The sequence below is a fragment of the Enhydra lutris genome, unplaced genomic scaffold (genome assembly GCF_002288905.1).
Source record: "Enhydra lutris kenyoni isolate GAN:26980312 unplaced genomic scaffold, ASM228890v2 scaffoldscaffold29, whole genome shotgun sequence".
Classification (NCBI taxonomy): Eukaryota; Metazoa; Chordata; class Mammalia; order Carnivora; family Mustelidae; genus Enhydra; species Enhydra lutris.
In genome coordinates, this window is record NW_019154113.1 from 17,837,792 (window position 1) to 17,858,929 (window position 21,138).

A 21,138-nucleotide genomic window follows, 5' to 3' on the forward strand; every position below is an offset into this window, starting at 1 on the left:
CACTGCCCGAGTGCAGGCCACTGGGAACTCTCAATACAAAGACAAGAGTGTTGAAGGACCAGCACTGAGGAGTCCAAAGCCATTGATTCCCACACGACTGAATAGATTTTTATTAGCTTCGTAGGTTTACCCTGATCCTCCAACAGAACTAGACAGCACTCAGCAGGCCCCGGGGTGAGGAATCCGTAGGATTCCTTCCGTAGAGCTAACTGCTGCGCACACAGCCAGACTGGGTCCCGCTCCAGAGACTGGCCCACAGCCTGGTCCCTGCTGAGGGACAGGGCGCGCATTTGAGTCCCACATACTTTCTATTAGAGGGTCGGGGTAGTCCCGCTGGAAGGCTCAGGTGAGGCTCCTAGCTGGTGCGGCTGCTGGATGTGCCCTTCCCAAGGCCGGGAACGTGCGGGCCAGATTCCCAGCTGTCTACAGTAGTACACAAGGGCCCTGCTGCGTGAGGCAGGAGGCAGTGCTGGCAGAGCAGGGCCGTGACTGCCCGTGGTCCCTGATTCAGCAGAGGACATCAGGGGGCAGCTAGGGAGGAGAGGCCAGTGTTCAGCATCCCAGCCCGCAGCAGCCAAAGCTGTGTCCGTCCTCCTCTGCTGCAGCGCGCGTGTGCATGAGACAGGCCCTCACTCTCCACCCTGGTTGGGTTCGATAAGCCCGTATTCCACCGCTTTCCCCAGGCAGGCTGCAGCAGCCCTGGTGACGGGGCTCTCCTTGCCCTTAGCCAGCACCGACAGGATCTCCAGCACCTCGCTCTCCATGAGGGTGCCAGCGATCTCTTTCGAGGCCTCCACCATATTCAGTGCCACCACCACACCCCGGTGCTGCAGCTCCTGATTGGGGCTCAGGAGCAAGGCCTGCAGGATCTCCAGCCAGTGTGTGGTCTGCGGGAAACAGGGCAGCGTCGCCAGTCACCACCGAGCATCAGGCTCAAACCTGGCCGGAGCACTCCCGTGTGTCCCGGGATGTCCCCCAACCCGGGGCCATGCAGGGCGTTCCAGACCCGCCTCCCGTTCCCGGCCAAGAAGAGGCACTGACCACTTGGGGGATGCGGCTGCAGAGCGAGGGCCGCATGGAGGTGAGCATGGCCAGGCCCCCCGCCGCGGCCCGCCGCAGCAGCTCGTCGTCCTCACCGCTGTACAGCACCAGCAGCTTCAGCCGGTCATTGCCCTCGGCTTCAAAGAGGTCCTGTACCTGAGGCCACAGGAGAGGAGGGGACTGAGCAGGCTGCAGCAGAGCCAAGTGGGGCACGGGTGCCACCACGCACCTGTCGTGACCCCCCCGGCCGCCCTCACCTCCTTGCTCATGGCCAGGTTGCACATGCACTCCGTGGCTGCCCGGCGGATCATCTCGTGCTCCTCGAACATGTAGCCCTCGATCATGGGCACGGCCTTCTCCTTCAGGATCTTCTGCCTGCGGGGCCGCGGTGGAGGGGTCAGCAGCCTCAGCGCTCCCGCCTCTGCCTCCCCCATCCCCGCGTTCCCACACAATCGAGCCCCAGGTCAAGGATCTCCCGGGCACCATAGACCCTCCTGCACCAGGCATGAACTGCGGTGGCTTCCAGCGTCTTCAGCAGGCCTAGGACATAGCACGGGACCATGGAAAACGGCTCTACAGCAGGAGTTCGGAGCCCAGGGGGCTGCTGACAGGGATGCTAACATCTAACATTTAAGCACGTACCTGACTCAGAACTTGGACTTCTTTTTTTTTCTAATTAACATATAATGTATTATTTGCCCCAAGGATTGGACTCTCTTAATCTTCACCATGGCCCTATGGTGAAGGCGCAGGTATGCTTACTATCACTATTTTGCAGAAGAAGAAACTGAAGCTGAGTGCGGACAGGGAGCCCAATGTCACCGTTTGCGGTGACAGTGGACGCGTACCACTTGGCCACACTCCTGGGAGAAAGCCAGGTGCCACGTACTCGGGGTTTGTGTGTGTATTTTCTCATTTATCGCTCACTACCACTCCTTGTAGTGTGGAGGGAGTGTGCCCATCCCATTCCACAGAGGGGAAACTGAGGCACAGAGCAGCTCTTGTTTGTGTTACACACTAGCGACCAGTGGAGTCAGGATGCGAACCCGGGCGGTCGGACTCCAGGGCGCGCACCATCACCGCCCCAGGCCTCGCCCACTGGTGGACCGCGGTACGAGTCAGACCTCAGGGCCTGCCTCCCCAGGTACAAGGACGGGCCTGTGAGGCTCAAGTCAAGCCGTGACCGAAGACAGCTCTTCAAACTGGAAAGTGCTGTCCCGGGGACCTTACCGGAGCCTCTCGCTGATCCCCGCCAGGTTCGTGAGAGCCATGAGTGCCTCGAAGTTCTGCAGTCCTGAGCAGCTGAGGTGCAACAAGGAGACGAGGGGCCGGACCACCTCATAGATCTGCGGTACAGCCACCTGTCAGGGCGCTCACCTGCGCCGCCCCCATCCCTACCGACCCGGAGGTGAGAGGCCACTCCCAGAGAGAAGGCTGCCCTCGCCACCCCGGGCCTCAGTAGGGCCACCACTTCCTGTCCGTCCCAAGGAGGAGCCAGAGCCCAGGTCAGAGGCCATCAGGGCCCAGTGCGGGGTAGGGGAGAGGCCAGGGCTGGGACAACAAGACACGCACCCGCTCGCCAGGAAAAGTCATCTCTGGGTTGGAGGTGATGGTGAGCTTGGCAAGAGCCTGCGCTGCCTTCGTCTGGCCCACGTCAGTGCCTTCCAGCGCCAGTGGGAGCAGAGCCTGTGGGGACGAGCCGAGCCGCCAGGGTCTGAGATGTGCCCTGGAGGGTAAGGCCCAAAGCACCAGCCCCCGAGCACTGACGGTGGCGCACTCACTTCTCTCCTCCCTCAGGCCTGTGACACTCCCTGCCCCAGACCCTCTTCCCCCCTCAGGCCTCTCCTTAAGCTGCCCAAACTCCTCCACACACACTTATTAAGGGCCAGCAGCGGCTTGTGCTGGGCCCCGGGCCACGCAGGAGAAAGGAAGAGAGTCAGGATCTCCAGGGGCACAGACCCGCCCCCGTGAGCATCGCTCACTCGGCAGGAACACGTTCCTGCGGGTCCCTCGTACTGTGTTCCGGCCTCGTCACTGGTGTGGCAGCCGCTGAGTCATGTTTTCTAGACCCTCGGGAAGGAGTCTGTAAGCCAGCTTACCTTGCCCCCGCCCTGAGCCACCACCGTGCCGCGGTCCTCTACGTCGTCCACCAGCGCCAGGAAGACCCTGCGGGGAGACGGCGCGGGTGGGCGGGAGCCGGCTCTGGCCGCAGACACCCCCGGGCCCGGGCTTGGTCACGGCCAGCGGCTCCGCAGGTGGCCCCGCTGCTCCTCTGCTCCCGAGTTCGGAGGTCTGGCGGTGCTGAGGCCGGCTCACCTGGACAGCAGCTCGCGGCAGGAGCCGGTCAGCACGGGGCTCTCGGTCTTCACCATGCACGTCATGGCCGACACCACGCCCGCCGCCAGCAGCTTCTTCACCCGAGCCCGCACGAAAGCCGGCTTGTCCTGGGAAGGAGGCAGCTTAGCTTAGCAGAGGGGCCCGGCTGACGGGACAGGGAGAGGGAGGCCCTCCTCGCGGCACAAACCGACAGACGTGAATACAGAGGGAAAGAAACCCGCTTCGATGGGAGGCTGCTGCAGGTGCCCCGGGTCAAGGGCGCCCTCACCTTGGGGTGCTGCTCGGGCACGTGCTGCTTGGCGTACTTGGCCAGCTCCACCATCTTGGGGTCGGGCTCCTCATAGTCGTAGCTGTTGGTGCAGTTCACCAGCGCTGAGGCCACCGCAAAGAGCACCGACCTCTCCTCGGACTGCAGGCAGGACGGGGGCGGTCGGGGTGCCGTCCGGGGACAGAGCAGAATGGGACAAATGCCGCCCAGGCCTCCAAGTCTACCCTCGGCTGGACCACTGGGGCGCCAGGATGAATGGGGGAAGCTCCCAGGCCCAACCTGGCCCCAGACTCTGGGGGCTCACACCTGCGACCTCCCTAACTGCTCCAGAGACACTGTCCAGTCCGACGCTGCTCGTGCAGCCCCGGAGGCCCAGGCCACAGAGCGGCCCCTCGGGCTCCCAGCCCTCCCGCCCCGGCGTCACAGGCGCCACTGACCAAGACCTGCCAAGAAAGCCTGGTCAATTCTAATCCCAGATTCTGTTCCCAGATGACTAGCGGAACCCAGGAGCTACCCTGCTGAGCTGGAACAGAGCCTTCAGGGCAGCCTCATCTTCCACAAACTCTTCCTTCACGTCAGCGTCGAAGGTGAGGTAGGCCAGGCCCTCCACGGCCCAGCGCCGAGTGCCCGGGTCGATCTGGTCATTGCACAGCCACCTGGGGACATGCGGGGGAGTGGGGATCGGAACGGGGGCGTGTCCCCTCTGCACACGAAGCAGCACACATGGCAGGACTCAGGAGGGTCTGCCTGGGGCACAGCAGGGTAGAGAGGAGGCCCCGCCCTCCACCCACACTTTTCTCTCAAGGCCGAGCTGACGGGTCCGGTCGGGAGCCACAGCGACCAAATAACTCACTTTCGACACTGCTTGGCCAGTTTGAGAGTGGAGCCTTCAGCAAACTGCTTCATGCTAAAGTCTGTCCCTCCAGCCGAGCCGAGCTTACACAGGCCCTGCAGGAAGAGGCGAAAACCAGCCGCTGGTCTCTAGGGATGGAGGTGGGGCTGGGCTCCTCTGCACCTGGCATGGACCCTCTCCCTGACATGGTGCCGGGCCCTCTGCAGGCCACGCACAGCCCTACCAGGCTACCACCTAGAGATCTGGCAGCAAATCAGCTACTGGGTGGGGGGGGGGGGGTCAGGTGACACACATTGGGTCTGGACCCCAACCCCCCAGATCTGCACTGGGTTTGCTCTGTTTTTTTCTGTGCCATACAGAGAGCTCTTTGTGGGTGGAGCCAAGACCTGTGTGGAGACAGGCCCGGTGTCTCTGGCAAGAGAAGATACTTCTGGGATGGAGAAGCCCAGGACTAAGTGCCCCAAGGAGAAGGACCAGCCTTCCCAAGGGGCATGGCTGCAGCAGGCTTATGGGGACCAACCAGGGCCCAAAGCTCCAGCACCTGGGCCGCCTGGAGGCCAAGCCTTTCCACACGGCCCCTCTGACCGGCCTGGCCAACTAGCCTGGCCCAGCGGTCCTTCTGGAGCTTCTCCCACCGCCTCCAGGGGGCAGCAAGTGCCGGCCTGCATTCTCGGGGGTCCTGTCTGCACAAGGCTCATCTCCCTAACTTGACCATGAGCCCTGTGGTTAGAAGGAGCCAGGGCTCATGCCTCTGGCTTCGACATGGCCCTGCACACCCCATACTGTCACCAGGCTGTGCTGGAGCCGCACCCTCACATACTGGCCCCCCAGTAAACACCCTTGCCTGTAGGCTGGCCTGCCCAGCCCAGACCTGCCCGGCTCACCACCAGCGCCCGGATGCGGATGCTGTCCTTCTCACTGCGCTTGTACAGGTCCTTCAGCAGCGAGACACCGTTAGCCGTGATGAACGAGGCCCGCTTGGCCTTGCCGGCCGCATGGATGAGGGCCTCCACGGCGACCAGCTGCTCCTCCTCCTGCTCAGAGGCACACAGGGCGATCACACTCTCCATGACGCCGCTCAGCTCCAGGGCCCGGTTGCCGGCTTCGCACGGGCCCTGCAGGAGGCAGGACACCGTCTGGATGGCCCGCAGCTTCCCGGCCAGCCCTTGGCCCTCGAACCAGCTCCTGCGGGGCACAGGGTGACAGCGGTCACACAAAGGCCAGCATAAAGGGATTCTCCTTCCCCACCCCCTTTCTGTCCACCGGCCAGGCATCTGCACTACTTGGGCAGGAACAGCAAAGAAAGCTGCCCCGGGACGGCAAGGCCATGCCGCTGGGCACTGGCTGCACAGCTTCTCTCGCTAGGCTTTTGGGCCTCCCCTGATCATGTATCTGACCTAGGTCACTCTCGCGCACACCATTTAGCTCCTTTCCTGCACTTATTACAACCCAAAATTGCTCTGCTCATATCAGGATTTGTCCTCAGGCCCATCTGGAACCTCCTTAAGGGCAGGACTGTCGTGCTGCACTGCAGGGTCAGAACGGACACCCCAAAGGGCTCAGTCCACACAGTGCGTGCCCGAGAGCATGCACTGTGGTGTAGAATGGAGAAAGAACATTCTCTGGGAAGGCCACTTTGGAAGAAGAAGTGGGCCTTGGGACCACTTTGGTCCCTGCAAGGCCTCCCTAAGGCTGCTGTCCTGATTGAAACCCTTTCATCGCTGTCCCTCCCTGAGGAGTGTGGACCCGTTGGCAACCCCGGCACTGGGCCGGGCCGGCTCCCTTACCTGATGTAGTTCTCGCAGAGCCGGTGGAAATTCTCCCTCTCAGCGCCACACTTCAGGTCATCAAAGAGCTTGCTGAGCAGCACGGAGGCACTCACGCGGCTGTTTGCAGTCACCGCAAGCTCTCCAGGAGCCCCCTGCACAGAGCCCCCCACCTCCAGAATCTTCTTCAGGCCTGAAAAGACACCCTGCTATGAAAGCAGCAAAAAGCTGGCAAAGCGAGGAGGTTCTTTGGGAGGGGCACGGGCAAGCAGGGCCTCCCGGAGATGAGGGTACACAGCGTGGACAGTCACATGTAGGGCAGGCTCAGACAGCCGGGGGGGGCTGCCGCCGCCTCCAGAAACAGTCATGGTGTCAGGAAGGGCCCTCGGAAGTGAGGACCGCATGCTGGCCCTGCCCATGGGGCCAAGTGCTCTGGGGCTTTGAGGTTCCTCCTCTGTAACATCGAAGGGGAAAATAACACCCGGCCTCACAGCATTAGGAGGACACCAAAAGATGAACACCCGATACACATACTCACGGAGGACCTTTCCCAAGTCTTCCTTATTTAACTTTTTTTAAAAAGACTTTATTTATTGGGGCGCCAAGACTTTATTTATTGGGGCGCCTGGGTGGCTCAGTGGGTTAAGCCTCTGCCTTCAGCTCAGGTCATGATCTCGGGTCCTGGGACTGAGCCCCGCATGGGGCTCTCTGCTCAGCAGGGAGCCTGCCTTCCCCCCGCCCTGCCTCTCTGCCTACTTGTGCTCTCTGTCAAATAAATAAATAAAATCTTAAAAAAAAAGATTTTACTTATTTATTTGACAGAGAGAGACAGAACACAACCAGGGAAAGTGGGGGAGGGAGAAGCAGGCCTCCCGCTGAGCAGGGAGCCCGATGCAGGGCTCGATCCCAGGACCCTGGGATCATGACCAAAGCCAAAGGCAGACGCCTAACGATCGAGCCACCTAGGCACCCCCCTTATTTATTTTTAAAGGGAAAAAGAGTACTGTGAACTGATTTATATACGTGTGCGTGTATGTATATGTGTACATATGTATTTCTTTTTTTTTTTTAAGTACCCTCTTTACCCAGTACAGGGCTTGAACTCACAACCCCAAGGATCAAGAGTCCCATCTTCCAGGGGCACCTGAGTGATGCAGTCGGTTAAGCAGCTGAGTCTTGATTTTGGCTTAGGTCATGATCTCAGGGTCGTGATATGGAGCCTTGCGTCTGGCTCTGTGCTCAGCAGGGAGTCTGCCTGAGAGTCTCTTCCTCTCCCTCTCCCCTGTTCCTCCATCACAAGCGTGCTTTCTCTCAAACAATAAATCTTTAAAAAAAAAAAAAAAAAGGCTGCGTGTTCCACTGAGGAGCCAGCCAGGCGTCCCAAGAGGTGTGAATTTATATAGTAAACTTCTAAGTATTTTTCTCCAAGTACAAAGTAATGCACACTCACAGGGAAACACCTCAGATACAGAAAGCTCAACCAGCCTCCCCGCTGACGGCCTTCCCCGCCTGCTCGATGCACACGCACATGCACACGGGCATGGCTGAAGGGTCTCTCCTGGGTCCCTGAGACCACAGTGCAGGCCATAGGACATGCTTCAGTGCAGACACAGGGTCGGGAACAAGGACCTAAGCAAGACGTAACAGATACGCTCAGTGTCCTTCTCCCTCTTTAAAACTGATCTCCTACCTTGGTCAATGACCCAGAGTGTGAGGCTGTTGTTGGGGTCCTTCAGAGACTTCCGGGGCACTGCTTTAATCAGGAGGCTCAGAGCATTGTCCCGGCCTTGGCCAGAGACCCCCACCTCAGTCAGCAGCTCCAAGAGGTTACTGATGAGGATCTTGAGCTCTCGTGCAGGATCTGGCAACGAGAAGGCGTCAGTGAACCCCATGGTGGCCCTGCCCTGCCTGACCCCGACCTCCCCAATAGGCCATGGGGATACAGGAAGGGGACTCCTGGGCTCCAGCCTTCGCTGTAGGTACCCTTCTCTGCAGGCTTCCAATCTAGAGTAAAATACCGCCACCAAGCCATATTCCTAAACAACCTGTAGTGGCCAGTTTGGTCCCCAAAGAGCTAGCTTGGCTGGCTTGGCCCCTTCCCCTCCATGATCACAACACCCAAAGGACCGCAGACCTGCTTCCACTCACCCACGATGATGGCTCCTTCTTTGCCTCTGAAGCCTTTCTTGACACCTTCCTTGAGGGCGTCGAACATAACCTGCAGGAGGTGGCAGGCAGCCAGGGACACAGCCTGGTTTTCCACGCCAAGGATGGAGACCACACGCCGCGTTCCCAGCATGCTCAGGGTTGCCACTGTCTGGGTGGGAGAAAGGGGGACAGAGCCTCCCGTTGGTGGAGGGCAGCCAGAGAGATCCCTAACTGTGGGTGTGAGCGTGGCCAGAAGGGGAGAAAACATCTGGGTGGAAGGACCAGCTCCAAAGGGAATCAAAGTGGGCCTGACTGAGGGTGTGACCCAGGGCAATGCCAGGATTATTTGCGGGAAAGGCTTCTAAGGGAAACATTCCAGAGGAATCCACCACTACCTCTCCTCAGCTTGTTGGAAGAGACAGGAACACTGTGGCCCGAGGAACAGCTGCTTTGGTTTGTGTTTCCCTAACAAGGAGCCCCAGAAGTCTGGACAAGCTCCATGACCCCAGGTCCAAGGACCCCTGGTTCCTTTCCAATGGTGACCCTGAGGCTCTGTCTACAGCATGGGGATGTGGACATGCATGGAACGGACGGCAGGGCCTCTCCATCCCATTTCTAAGCTGGATATCCCAGAGGCTCACCTGAAAGGGGCAGGAAAGCTGAAAGAGGTGGATGGAATTCACGTGGTTTTACCGTTCTTAGTTCTAGGAGACCCAGAAATATAGCCTGGGTTTGGCCTAAAGAGCTTTCATGGACTATCCCACAGCTCCATCCCTGATCTCGGAATTGTGGGCGCCTCTTCAAAGGAACCAAGGGTCAGGTCCCTTCCGCTGGGTCCAGCCAGCTCAGGTAAGAGGTACGGCCTGGACTTCAGCAGGGCAGGACTGTTCTTGCACAAGTGTCTATGCTGGACATGTGCTGTCTATACGGACAACCAGCTCAGGGTCAAACCCCCCCTATCTGGTCCCTGTCTGAGTACAGATGTTCTGGGTGAAATCACTGACCACATCACTGGCTGGAGGACACTCCTGCAGGGGAAACATCAGTTTGATGGTTGGAGAACGATGGGGGCCCCTTTCCTTGCAAGATCTTGCTTTTATTGCACAATGAATGAGTCCGAACGAGGCGTCTCTGTGCTGGCTCCAGGAGAGCCTACTGAAAGCATGGGCTCAGGGTGTCCGTGGGCTGCTTTCACTTTTTACAAGCCTCAGTTCATCCCAAATCATGATGGGTTTCTTGGGAGCCATTTTAATTTTTCCTCTCATGACATGTCCCCTTGTACTCTGCCTCCATTCTTCTGGGAATACAGAGTGGATCGTGGAAGGGTGGTGGGTGCACGGACCGTGGTAGTAGCCAGCCCCGCCGCCCCACCTACTCGTGACTGGTGCTCCGAGCAGATGCCGACCAGGGTGCGCAGAGCCGCCAGCATCAGGTCAGCCTCACCCGTGTCCAGCAGGCGCTGCAGGAGCTCAACCCCGTTGCTCCGGAAGATCTTCTCAGCCCCAGCATCCTCCCGGGCCAGCACCACCAGGTTCTGGGAAGCCTACGTCAAAGGAAGCGCACATCCTGTGGACACCACCCACGGCATGGGCTGGGGCGAGCAGCGAGCCGGAGCTCTGGACCGCGCTGCTTCCATTCAGCGGCTGAGCGACTCGGGTCATAAATGGAACCTCTGTGAACTTCGGTTTCCTCCAGTAAGGAAGGGAAAGGACACACGCAGGCCCTAGGCCCTGTAAGTTCTCGCTCGGGCTCTGGGAGCCCGGCTGCATGACCCGAGGAGCACCGGGCAGCACAGCAGGCCAGCAGCGGCTGGTGGGCCAACACCGCTCACGGCGAGGGCACCGCTGGGGCAGGGGACAGGGGGCGGGGGGAGGGGGGCGGCTGTAGTGGGAGTTCCGCCCCCACTCGCTCGGCCCAGACATATACCTTTTGCTTCTTCTCAGTGCCTTTCTCTTGTGGGTCCAACAGGATCTGGAACATCTGCTCCACTTTGGCATCCGTCGAGGACATGTATCGCACCTACAACAAACCAGTGAGGCACGGGGGAGGTCCCTCTTGGAGCCAAAGACAGCGCATTCCCTGTGTGCTCTTTTCCGCTCGTCCCCGCTCCTGGCTCGTGTCCTCAGGAGGCACAGCTAGAACATCTGGGCCGCGGGCTCATCCCACGCTACCCTGAGCAGGAAGAGACTCGCCTGGCAGCTTCACCCAAACTTCCCTCGGCTGTTTTCCCTCCTGAGCTACTTCCCGCTCGGGCAGCAGGGGCGGCGCTAGTGCCGAAGGCGGTGCCATTCAGAAGGCAAGGCACCCTGGGAGCCTCAAGGCCACCCCCTCCCGGAGGAGCCATCCATGACGTGGCAGCCTGGATGTTGTGCCCCTGGCCCTCAACCCGGCACCGACACCCACAGCAGGGGAGCCAGCAGGTTAGGAGGTAGCTGCGAACGCTCCCTGGGGCTCTAGGATTCTGAAAACTTAAAAATAACCTGATGGACCAAGATCACCCTCAGCCCTCTCCCTCCCAAGGGCCCAGGGCATGGACGGTGGCACATACCCAGCATGTGTGCTATTCCCCGCATCCCCCTTTGCATCCATGGCAGACATGACCAATCAGTCGTGCATGGGGTGCTCTGCTAGGCCCACCGACCTGCTTCCTCATCCATCTCAACACAGGGCTCTAGGCAGCTCCTGCTGACCAGAGCCGGCACAGAGCAGAAACAACCCGCCTTCCCACGTCTCAGCCTTTCTATAAGGCATCTGCCAGCGCATTCCCTGCTCTCACTGGGACAGCCTTGTAACATCACGGGATCTGGTTAATTTAAGCTGAGCTGTGTTCATGATGGGCTTTAGACTCTTTTCTCCTAAAGTAACTTTTTTTTTTTTTTAAGATTTTATTTATTCATTTAACAGACAGAGATCACAAGTAGGCAGAGAGGCAGGCAGGGGGTGGGAGTGGGGAACAGGCTCCCCACTGAGCAGAGAGCCCGATGTGGGGTTCAATCCCAGGACCCTGAGATCATGACTTGAGCCAAAGGCAGAGGCTTAACTCACTGAGCCGTCCAGGGGCCCCCTAAAGTAACTTTTAACGTATATACTATGCAAACAATGTCTCTTTCTATATCACGAAGTTAATGGATGAAGCAGTAGCTCTGAAAAACATCAATCTCCCTCCATTCCCCAGGGCTCATGCTGTTACCATTCTGATGCATTATCTCTGAAAATAGTTTTCTTCATATTTACACGCCCAAGTGGGCCCACAGAAGAAAACATGGTACTGTTTTGAGGGTGCACATGAGGTATTATTTCAACATGAACAGTATCCTCCCGTATGTGTTACAGCATACTTGGCTTTTTTCATTTAAGAAGCAGTCTCCTTCCACGTCTATACATGGATGTCTATAAATCTACCTACTCCTGGTAGCTGTGACACAGGGGTCCACAGTAAGGGGAGCACCCCGTTTATTAAGCCATTCCCCTATCGCTAGGCAGTTAGCCAAGCTCCAACTTTATATTACAACAAAGAAGGCTGAAATAGGGCGCCTGGGTGGCTCGGTGGGTTAAGCCACTGCCTTCGGCTCAGGTCATGATCTCAGGGTCCTGGGATCGAGTCCCGCATCGGGCTCTCTGCTCGACAGGGAGCCTGCTTCCCTCTCTCTCTCTCTCTCTCTGCCTGCCTCTCTGTCTACTTGTGATCTCTCTCTGTCAAATAAATAATAAATAAAATCTTTAAAAAAAAAAAAAAAAAACAAGGCTGAAATAAATATACACATGCCTGCTTGTGTACACGGTCAAGGCTTCTTCAGGGGAGACAGCAAATAAACATACTGGATCACAGGATACGATCATTTAAAATTTTAAGAGCTATGTTCACATACTCCCCAAAGGAGCTGTACCAATATACACCAACTACAGCACTCATGATCGATCCCGCCACTTAAGCGTCTGCCTCCCTTCTTCTAGCAAAGTGTATGTACTTTAAAAATGTTGAAAACAGAACTACCCTATGACCCAGCAATTGCACTACTGGGTACTTACCCTAAAGATACAAACATAGTGATCCGAAGGGGCACGTGCACCCGAATGTTTATAGCAGCAATGTCTACAATAGCCAAACTATGGAAAGAACCTAGATGTCCATCAACAGATGAATGGATAAAGAAGATATGGTATATATACACAATGGAATACTATGCAGCCATCAAAAGAAATGAAATCTTGCCATTTGCGACGACGTGGATGGAACTAGAGAGTATCATGCTTAGCGAAATAAGTCAATCGGAGAAAGACAACTATCATGTGATCTCCCTGATATGAGGAAGTGGAGATGCAACATGGGGGTGTTAAGGGGGTAGGAGAAGAATAAATGAAACAAGATGGGATTGGGAGGGAGACAAACCATAAGTGACTCTTAATCTCACAAAACAAACTGAGGGTTGATGGGGGGAGGGGGGCTCGGGGGGTGGGATTATGGACATTGGGGAGGGTATGTGCTATGGTGAGTGCTGTGAAGTGTGTAAACCTGGCGATTCACAGACCTGTACCCCTGGGGATAAAATTATATTATATGTTTATAAAAAATTTTTTAAAAAATGTTAAAAAAAAAAAAGTTTGCTGAACAGACCACCGAAAAGACAGCATCTTGCTGTTATTTTCACTTGCTTCTCCCTAACCACTAGCAAGGCTGAGCTTCATTCCAAAAGCTTGTTTGGCATCAGTATCTCCTGTGTTTACATCCTTTGCCCAAATCCATTTACCAGTGTCCCTCTACCACCTGTCAAAGCCTCTCTCTCAGTCACTCACGTACCTTCTCCTGAATCTGGCCGCCGATGTTCCTCAGGGCCTCCTGGAAAACTTTGTTCTTGGGTTCCAGGCTCACACATCTCTGCAGGTCAAGGACAGCCTGGTCAAGGCGGCCCAACTTCTCTAGAGCTTGGCTGCGCCGGTAAAGTGCTTTGACATCTCCTCCGTCCTTTTCGATGGCTGAGCACAAACGGGAGCTCTGTCAGCACCCATGAGGCCACCGTCTCCAGGCAAAAGCAGTAGGGAAAGGTCTCGAGGGCCCGAGGAAGGTGGGGGGACAGATGTGGGACTCAGTTTCCAGCCTCAGAAAAGGTGAGGGTAGCTGCAGAGAAGGAAACGCCCGAGGAAGTGGGAAAGAGAGAAGGCAGAAGTGTTTCTGGGGCCAAAGGGAAAGGAAAATGTGAAGGTGCAGTGGCCCCAGAGTCCTTGCCCACCACAGCTCCACACCGCAGCCCACAGTCTCCTACCTTTGGATGCCTCGGTTTCTGCTTTGTCGTAATCTTCCTGTAAGAAAAGGAGCAGCAGCTTGAGAGGCTGGTCGTCTTCCTTTCAGGTCACTAGCTAGGCAGCAGGGCTGTGCTCTAGTAGCCACTCAAGTCCCCACCACCCGGAGGCCCAAAAGACATCAGACAAGTAAGTGGAGGTGGCCTGGGAAGGTGAATATCCAGCCAGGACCCAAACAGCAGCAAGCTGGTCAAACCGGGCCCAGGCAGGGCAGAGGAGGGGCAGAGGAAGAGCAGCCGGCTCCCTCACCAGCTTGAGGTGACAGGCGGCCCGGTTTCGGTGCAGAATGGCCTGGTCCTGGGGCGTAGCACCCAGATCTAGGGCCTGAGTGTAGGCCGTCAGGGCGCCCTCGTAGTCCCCGCATTTGAACAGCTCGTTGCCCTCCTTCCGCAGCTGCTCCACCGCACTGGCCTGTGGAGGGAATGGGTGGAAACGTTGGAGGTGGGCTCAGGCCAGGCTCGGGGAGCTGGGAGACAAGAGACCGGGGGTGACGGGCAAGTCCCATGGAGGGCCAAGACGGGGAGGAGGCGGCCGGGGTACGGTCAGAGCAGGTGGGAAGTGGTGATGGAACGGGAGGACCGGTAGGCACCCCGGGGGCGGACGGCCGGGGCTCGGGGGTGCCTGGACCACTCACAGTCATCGCGGACAGACGGCGTCCAGGGCGCGCGCAGGCGCAGTCTCTGGGGCGGAGTGGGACCACGCTCAGGAATCTGAAGTCGGCTGCCCCGCCCCGGTCTGCGTCAGAGGCGGGGACAGAGGAGGGGCGGGGGCAAGGCGAGAGCGCGCCGGTGGGCGGGGCTCTGATCCGCGCGGCAGATCCTAGTCTGTTCCCACTGGGACCTGCAGGGGGCGCGCAGCGGAGGACCGAGAGGGAAGCCGGCGGGGGCGCCGGCGCTGGCCCCCGCCCCGACCGCTGCAGAAGTGCACGAGGTCGGCGGTCACCAGGGCCACGAGCAGCAGGGTATAGAGGCCCAGGGCTAGGAGCGGACCCCGACCCCTGTAGGAGAGGAGAGAGTATTAGGATGCTGGCCCCAGCCGCGCTCTTGCTGCTGCAGCCTGTCGGTTACAGAGCCCTTGAGAGTCGGAGAAAGCTCGGGACACCCCTCTCCCCCGATCAATGTAGAATTCGTAAATAGAAATTCAGGGGCTCACAGATGCCATGAAGCCATCCGTGGACAGATTTAGTTTTGAAAACCCCTACTATAATGGATGTAATCCACGGACTACAAGATCCTCTCGGTCTGACACCTGTCCCACCTGACCCCAGCCCCACAGTGCACGCAATGGCTCCCCGTTTACTCGCTTACACAGCCCCCTGAACTTCCTTTCACAGAACTGTTTGTAATTGTGTATTCAGGCGATTTTCCGTACGAAGTCTGCCCCTCCACTCGTCTGTATGCTACAAGCTTCCCGCCCCAGGAATGAAAAACAGAGCTTGTTTGCCAGTGTTCCGGGGGTTCTGGGGCTTGGAGTTCTCACCTGAGGATAGGTGGGGGCGGGAGGGCGGACAGGTTGACCTGGTACAAGGCCTCAAATTCAGCCCGGGTGCAGCAGGAGCCCCCTGCGGCCTGCAGGTGGCAGCAGTAGGCTTCCTCCGGGGTATCCGAGAGCCGAGGACAGAAAAAACCGGGGTAGCGGCGGCCATCAGCATCCCAGGTGGTCTGGCACAAGTGGGGGTGGTGGGCCAATGCTGAAGGGGGGGGAGCAAGGGGGCTGGAGACTGGCAAGAATGGTCTGCCCACACCCAATTCCATCCCTCTGGAGAGTGAAAATGATCAGCCCTTATCAAAAGGGCAGACTCCCTTCCTCCCCACTCGCTCCCCAGAGCAGCTCTTACCCTGCTGAGCTGGTAGGGGCCTGAAGAGGGCTGCGTGCACAGGAGACTGGGTACCTGAGAGAGAGGTCGGCTGAGCAAGCGTCGCCCAGCTGAAGAGCAGCAGCAGCCCCGTGGGCAGGCCAGTCAGCAAAAGGCCTAGCCTCCTTTGAAAGCCCATGAGAGGTCACGTCCACCTGAGCACTGGTCTTAGGAAGCCCAACATCTCTCTTTCTAAGCCATGGCTGCAGACAGTAGGAAAATAAAAATCGAAACCACAAGGCCCCTGGGCGCCATGAACACGAACCTGAAGCTTCTACCACAGACCTCTGGAGGCGAAAGTGACTGAGGTTCTATATTCTGTTGGAAAACATGGGGACTGTGTCTCCAGCTGCCTAAGGTTTTCTGAACTGAAGGGGAAAAGTTTCAGAAAACTAGAGCTCAGAATGAGGCATGAGAGAGAAGTCGAGCCATTGGGCTGAAAAAGAGATAAAGCCAGATATGTTTCTCTCTACCCACTCTCAATCTCCAGGCTGCTGTGGAAGCCCTGGGAATTCTGGTCGTCCCATTTCGGGCCCCAGGGGCCTTGGTTACAGCGTTTGGAGCTTCCCTCCCTAACTTCTGCATCATGGCAACCACTAAGACTAGCTGCAAAACAAGGGCGAGTCCTTCCATTAGCTTTTCCCTTGAGCCCTTGTCTGCCCCAGCTACCAGCTAAAACACAGAAGCTACCAGTCTGATTGGAGTACTGTACTTCGCAAACCAGTTCACAGGAAAAGCTCTTCCAGGGTCTCTAGTTCTCTCTTACCCCTTAAACCTCATAGCAGCCATCTGCTGAGACAGGGATTTTCTCTAGAAGGCCCAAGGCCACCAGCCAGCAGTGCTGTTATTCCAGAGTCTGTGAAGACCTGACGATGTCATGCTCCCAGAACAGCATGACAGCGGTTATCATCTGAGGGGTGCACAGCAGGTGTCTAGGGACTGACGCAGGAACAGTGATGGTACAAGAAAGAAATGCAGCACCCGAGAACAAAGAAGACAGTTCTCGCAGAAACATCACTGCTGCCTGGGAGTCTAACCCTGAAGCAGTTAGGCAGGCTGCTAGTGTAAGTTCCAGTTTCCAGAGAGTCAGGCTGTAGGGTCTTCTGGGCCCAAAGGTGAGGCTCCCACGCCCATCCCAACCAGTTCCTCCCTGCAGGGAAAACCATTTTTAGAGCACTTTGAGAATTTTCAGAACATTGACATTGAAGATTGTCTTTTCACAGGACGAGAGGATCCTTCTGGAGGACGTTGCCTTTGACCCTAGGAGGCCAGGTGAATTGCCCTTCCTCCAAGGCCACATAGTCCTCTGTGTGTTTCTGCCCCGGATCCGGCACACTGTGAGAACACCGTCTTATTTCTGGTTTGTCTTCCTCCTTCGCCGAGACTGTGGGTTCCCAGAGAGGCTGGCCGTGTCCCTCTTGCACCCCCAGCGGAGCAGCTCCCCTCACCAGCTGGTCTCTCCGCCAGGATGTCACCTCCCCAGAAACCAGCCTGTCTGGGTCAGACTCCACAGTCACCGGCCTCCGCGGCGCCAGGGGGCGCTGTGGACGCTCTGTCTGGGTTCAAGGGGCTCCTGGGACGTCAGTTGCCCGCCCCACCCGCGCAATGGGCTCCGAGGCGGCGCAGCTGGTGGAGGCTGCGGACTTCGCGGCTCGCAAGCACCGACTGCAGCGGCGGAAGGACCCCGAAGGGACCCCCTACATCAACCACCCTATCGGTGGGCGCACCGCCCGGGGAGCAACCGCAGCGGTGTCTAGGGGGTGGGGACCCGGAAGGGATCGCGGAGGGCCTACGCCTCATTGAGTACCTACATTGTACCGGGCTTTGTGCCGGGCACTTTTCGTGTTTAAGCCTCGCAGCAACGCGGGACGGTAGGCATGATTGTTCCTCTGCACAGATGACACTTAGAGTAAAGGTCCTCTGGCTAGTGAGAGGCCACATCTGGCTCTGCAACACCCGCAGCACGCAGCCTGGGGCTCCCTCAGGTCTGACTTCCTGCTTTGCCCCGTCAGGTGTTGCTCGGATCCTGACCCATGAGGCGGGAATCACTGACATTGCGGTGTTACAGGTAACTCCCCTCGTTCTCTCCTCGGAGGCTAGGGTGGGGATCAGGGACCCCATTCGGCCCTGAACAGCCCTTGCCTGGAGTCACAGGACTAAGGGGAAGCCTGTCCCCAGGCAGCCCTGCTCCATGACACAGTGGAGGACACAGACACCAGCTTGGATGAGGTGGAGCGGCACTTTGGGGCGCAAGTGCGGCGGCTGGTGGAGGAGGTGACAGATGACAAGACTGTGCCCAAGCTGGAGAGAAAGCGGCTGCAGGTGGAGCGTGCACCCCACAGCAGCCCCGGGGCCAAACTGGTGAAGCTGGCAGACAAGCTGTACAACCTGAGGGACCTGAATCGCTGCACCCCAGAGGGTACGCTCCCCCACCTGCTCCGAGGGGAAGGGGGGAGGTGTCCACCTTCTGGAGGTACAGGTTGGTTAGTTCCCCGGGGGAGTGGGGGAAGAGCCTGGGCCTTCTAGTTGGTTCCCCCAGCTAATCCTACTAGCCCACTCTGATCTTGCGCACCGCGGAAGTGCAACAGCTGGGTCAAGGGGACGTTTTCAGGGCAAATCCCAGCGGGAGCTCATCTCGTGGCCCTGCAGCAAGCCCTCCAGGAAGTGGGCAGAAGGCAGTGCTCTCCTGGATGCCATGTGAGCACTTTTCTGTCCATTCTCATGCAGGATGGTCTGAACATCGAGTCCAGGAATACTTCGAGTGGGCAGCGCAAGTGGTGAAGGGGCTTCAGGGAACAAACCGACAGCTGGAAGACGCTCTAAAGCAGCTGTTTAAGGAGCGGGGGCTGACGCTCTGAGCGGTGCTTGGAGCCATCAGGGGCCCAAACTCCAGCCTTGGCCAGGCCAGAAAGATTTCCTGTTCCCGCCTTTCGGTGCCTCTCCATCTCCCTCCCTGACTGGTTCAGCCCAGATACAAGAGGCCAAGAGACACTTGCGTCTTGTCACTCTGAATGTGTCCTGCCAACTCAGCTGAGCCCTGGATTGTGGAAATCAGATGGAGCCCGTCCGATCCTAATGCACTTACTGCCCTTTCTCCAGGCTTGGGTCTGTTTGCTATTCTGTATGAGTGAACTCTGGCCCCTCAAGGACTTGGGCTTCCATAAACACTAGTTCATAAGTCATTATGTAAAAATAAAGCATTTTGGGTGAAGTTTTAAGTTCTCACTGCTCCTTCCCCAGCCTGCCGAATAGGGAGCAGGTAGGCGAGCAGGTAGGTGGGATACCTGTCCTTGGACGAGGCAGGGAACCGACTGCGCGCCCCCAGGGACAGGTCAGGGCCCCGACCCCTCCCCCCCAGCCTGGCTTCCTTATTAGTGAGATAGGCTGTGTAATTACTAGGGTTAGACTAGGTCACGTGTCAGACGGAGCCTGACACGAAGGTGTTCAAGAAATGGTAACAGTCTTCCTCCTTTAAGAAGGTTGGTGGAACTTGTGATCTCTGTCAAATAAATAAACAAAATCTTAAAAATAAAATAAAATTAAAAAAAGAAGGTTGGTGAAAAAAGGAAAAAAGTTGGACGGAATGACAGATGTTTTGGAAAGGAATGCCACCTGCTTACCAGCAACAACAGGACAGGGCCCGTGGGGGTGCTGCGAGTCCCTCACATCCCAGACCGCCCCCAGAAACTCGTCGCCATTCGCAGCCCATCCCAGATCTCAGCCCCAACACGCCGGGTCCTTTGGTTACTAAGAGACACGAACTTCCGGTCGTCTCCGGAAGTGGCCCGAGGCGGCCCCGCGCTCGGAGGCCTGTGGTGGGCGGGGTCTGGGAGAGGCGGCTGCGAGCTCCGTGGCGTGGTTGCGCGGCGGTCCGAAGGTGACGGATTTCTGGTCGCCGCTAGCCACTGAGAGTTATTAGCCCCTTGGAAAGGACACACCTGGGGAAGGAGGAAGTGGTTAAGTCAAAGGCCATTTCGCGCTAGACCACGGTGGTTATTTGCCCAAAGAAGGCTCCCGTGCAGTTTCTGCAGGAAAAAATGGTGAAGGGCCGCAAGAAGGCGACTTAAAAGGAAATGAGGTTCAGGGTAGTCCCACGTAAACGGATCAGGAAAGTGAAAAAATTCAGTGTAATCCTCTAAGGCAGGCCTGGACGAGGTGTGTTTTGGAGAATTTTGGTTTTAGTTTAATAAATTACTTGGGGGAGGCAGAATTACAGGATTTTAAAAAACTTTATTCCTTACACTTAAATATATATATTTACATATATACTTCTATATAAATAATGCTAGTAAATCAATAATTTATCAATAGTATAGTAGTATTTTATTGATAGTGTATTTATTACTATACTATTAATTTATATATGCGAAACCTGCAGTTTATATATTTAATATCAAAATATGTAATCTGCAGATTTTAAGTGGCTTAAAATGAAGGTTTCAGGACATTTAATAAAAATTCCATTACTTACAGAATGCAGGGGTATTTGTCTCACAGGGTGCTCGATGTTGTACAAAAAAACCTTTTCATAGGTGTTACTTCATCTGTTCTGTATAATAACCAGATAAGGCAGTGCTGGGAAGGGATATTCTCATTTTACAGAGACAAAACATGAAGCTCAGGGAGGTGAAAAGACTTGTTAATGGCCAAATAGATGGGGCAATGACAGAGTAAGGACAAGTTCCTTTTTTACCACACTATTGGGCCTTTAAAATTTTTGTTTATTTACCTTTAAAAAAAAAAGATTTTATCTGAGAGGAACGCCTGGGTGGCTCAGTCATTAGGCATCTGCCCTTGGCTCGGGTCATGATCCTAGTGTCCTGGGATCGAGCCCCATGTCTGGCTCCTTGCTCAGCGGGGAGCCTGCCTCTCCCACTCCAGCTCCCCTATGCTTGTGCTCCCTCTCTCACCATCTCTCTCTCTCATAAATAAACCTTAAAAAAAAAAAAAAAAGGTTTTATTTGAGACAGTGAGAGGGAAAGCACAAGCAGGAGAAAGGGCATAACGTCTAAGCAGACTCCCTGGTGAGAGGGGAGCCTGACGCAGGCTCAGTTTCACAACCCATGAGATCAGGACCTGAGTCAAAATTGAGTCCGACACTTAACGGACTGAGCCACGCAGGTGCCCTTAACTCAATATATATTTTTAAACAATCAGAAACTTAAAAGTTGTGAAATTACAGGATAAGGAACTTTTTCCCCTGAAACCATCTGAGATTACAGGCATAACTCCAAGATACTGCAGGTTCAGTTCCAGACCGCGACAATAAAGGGGATAACACAATAAAGGAGGTCAAGTGAAACTTTCTGGTTTCCCAGTGTATGTAAGTATGTTTACACTGTTCTGTAGTGTGCTAAGTGTGCAACAGCATTATGTCTTTAAGAAAAACAGCATGTGTACCTTAATTTAAAAATACTCTATTGCCCAAAAAAAAAAAAAAATGCTAATCATCCTTTGAGCTTTCGGTGAGTGGTGATCTTTTGGCTGGTGGAGGATCTTGCCTCCCTTGATGGCTGCTGATGGATCAGGGTGGTGGTTGCTGAAGGCGGAGGAGCTGTGGCCATTTCTTGAT

At 56.4% G+C, this 21,138-nt stretch overlaps 2 protein-coding genes across 5 annotated transcripts; one reads left to right on the forward strand and one right to left on the reverse strand.

The window, feature by feature from the left end:
- Positions 1-92: 92 nt before the first annotated feature.
- Positions 93-14,515, reverse strand: LOC111152670 (unc-45 myosin chaperone A). 2 transcript variants are annotated; one of them, XM_022511224.1, is made up of 20 exons: positions 14,301-14,515; positions 13,961-14,122; positions 13,675-13,711; positions 13,212-13,387; positions 10,340-10,432; positions 9,789-9,956; positions 8,414-8,582; positions 7,956-8,126; positions 6,287-6,458; positions 5,384-5,684; positions 4,500-4,594; positions 4,161-4,302; positions 3,647-3,787; positions 3,358-3,485; positions 3,141-3,207; positions 2,614-2,727; positions 2,272-2,387; positions 1,299-1,416; positions 1,042-1,197; positions 93-887 (listed from the first exon to the last, which is right to left on the reverse strand). In XM_022511224.1, exons 1-20 carry the CDS (start codon positions 14,349-14,351, stop codon positions 630-632), a joined length of 2,835 nt encoding a protein of 944 aa, XP_022366932.1. In that variant the 5' UTR covers positions 14,352-14,515; the 3' UTR covers positions 93-629. The 2 variants fall into 2 exon arrangements, with proteins under 2 accessions (XP_022366932.1, XP_022366933.1); XM_022511225.1 differs by having other exon boundaries at positions 14,346-14,388.
- A 2,650-nt stretch (positions 14,516-17,165) lies between these two features.
- On the forward strand, positions 17,166-18,784 carry LOC111152620 (HD domain containing 3). Of its 3 annotated transcripts, none has more exons than XM_022511154.1 (4): positions 17,166-17,283; positions 17,579-17,634; positions 17,745-18,045; positions 18,294-18,784. In XM_022511154.1, exons 1-4 carry the CDS (start codon positions 17,172-17,174, stop codon positions 18,422-18,424), a joined length of 600 nt encoding a protein of 199 aa, XP_022366862.1. In that variant the 5' UTR covers positions 17,166-17,171; the 3' UTR covers positions 18,425-18,784. The 3 variants fall into 3 exon arrangements, with proteins under 3 accessions (XP_022366862.1, XP_022366864.1, XP_022366863.1); XM_022511156.1 differs by having other exon boundaries at positions 17,745-17,985; XM_022511155.1 differs by having other exon boundaries at positions 17,183-17,634; positions 17,745-17,985.
- Positions 18,785-21,138: the final 2,354 nt, after the last annotated feature.

What these genes read in the sequence shown, in the direction of transcription:
- LOC111152670 (XM_022511224.1), bottom strand. Translation starts at nt 14,351, where the DNA reads ATGACTGTGAGTGGTCCAGGCACCCCCGAGCCCCGGCCGTCCGCCCCC. An exon ending in AGAAACCGAGGCATCCAAAG is followed by an intron (nt 13,388 to 13,674) that starts GTAGGAGACTGT and finishes GTTTGTGCTCAG; the next exon opens with CCATCGAAAAGGACGGAGGA. An exon ending in CTCTGTTCCAGCTCAGCAGG is followed by an intron (nt 3,788 to 4,160) that starts GTAGCTCCTGGG and finishes TCCTGCCTGCAG; the next exon opens with TCCGAGGAGAGGTCGGTGCT.
- LOC111152620 (XM_022511154.1), top strand. Translation starts at nt 17,172, where the DNA reads ATGGGCTCCGAGGCGGCGCAGCTGGTGGAGGCTGCGGACTTCGCGGCT. An exon ending in CTGACATTGCGGTGTTACAG is followed by an intron (nt 17,635 to 17,744) that starts GTAACTCCCCTC and finishes GCCTGTCCCCAG; the next exon opens with GCAGCCCTGCTCCATGACAC. An exon ending in TCCACCTTCTGGAGGTACAG is followed by an intron (nt 18,046 to 18,293) that starts GTTGGTTAGTTC and finishes ATTCTCATGCAG; the next exon opens with GATGGTCTGAACATCGAGTC.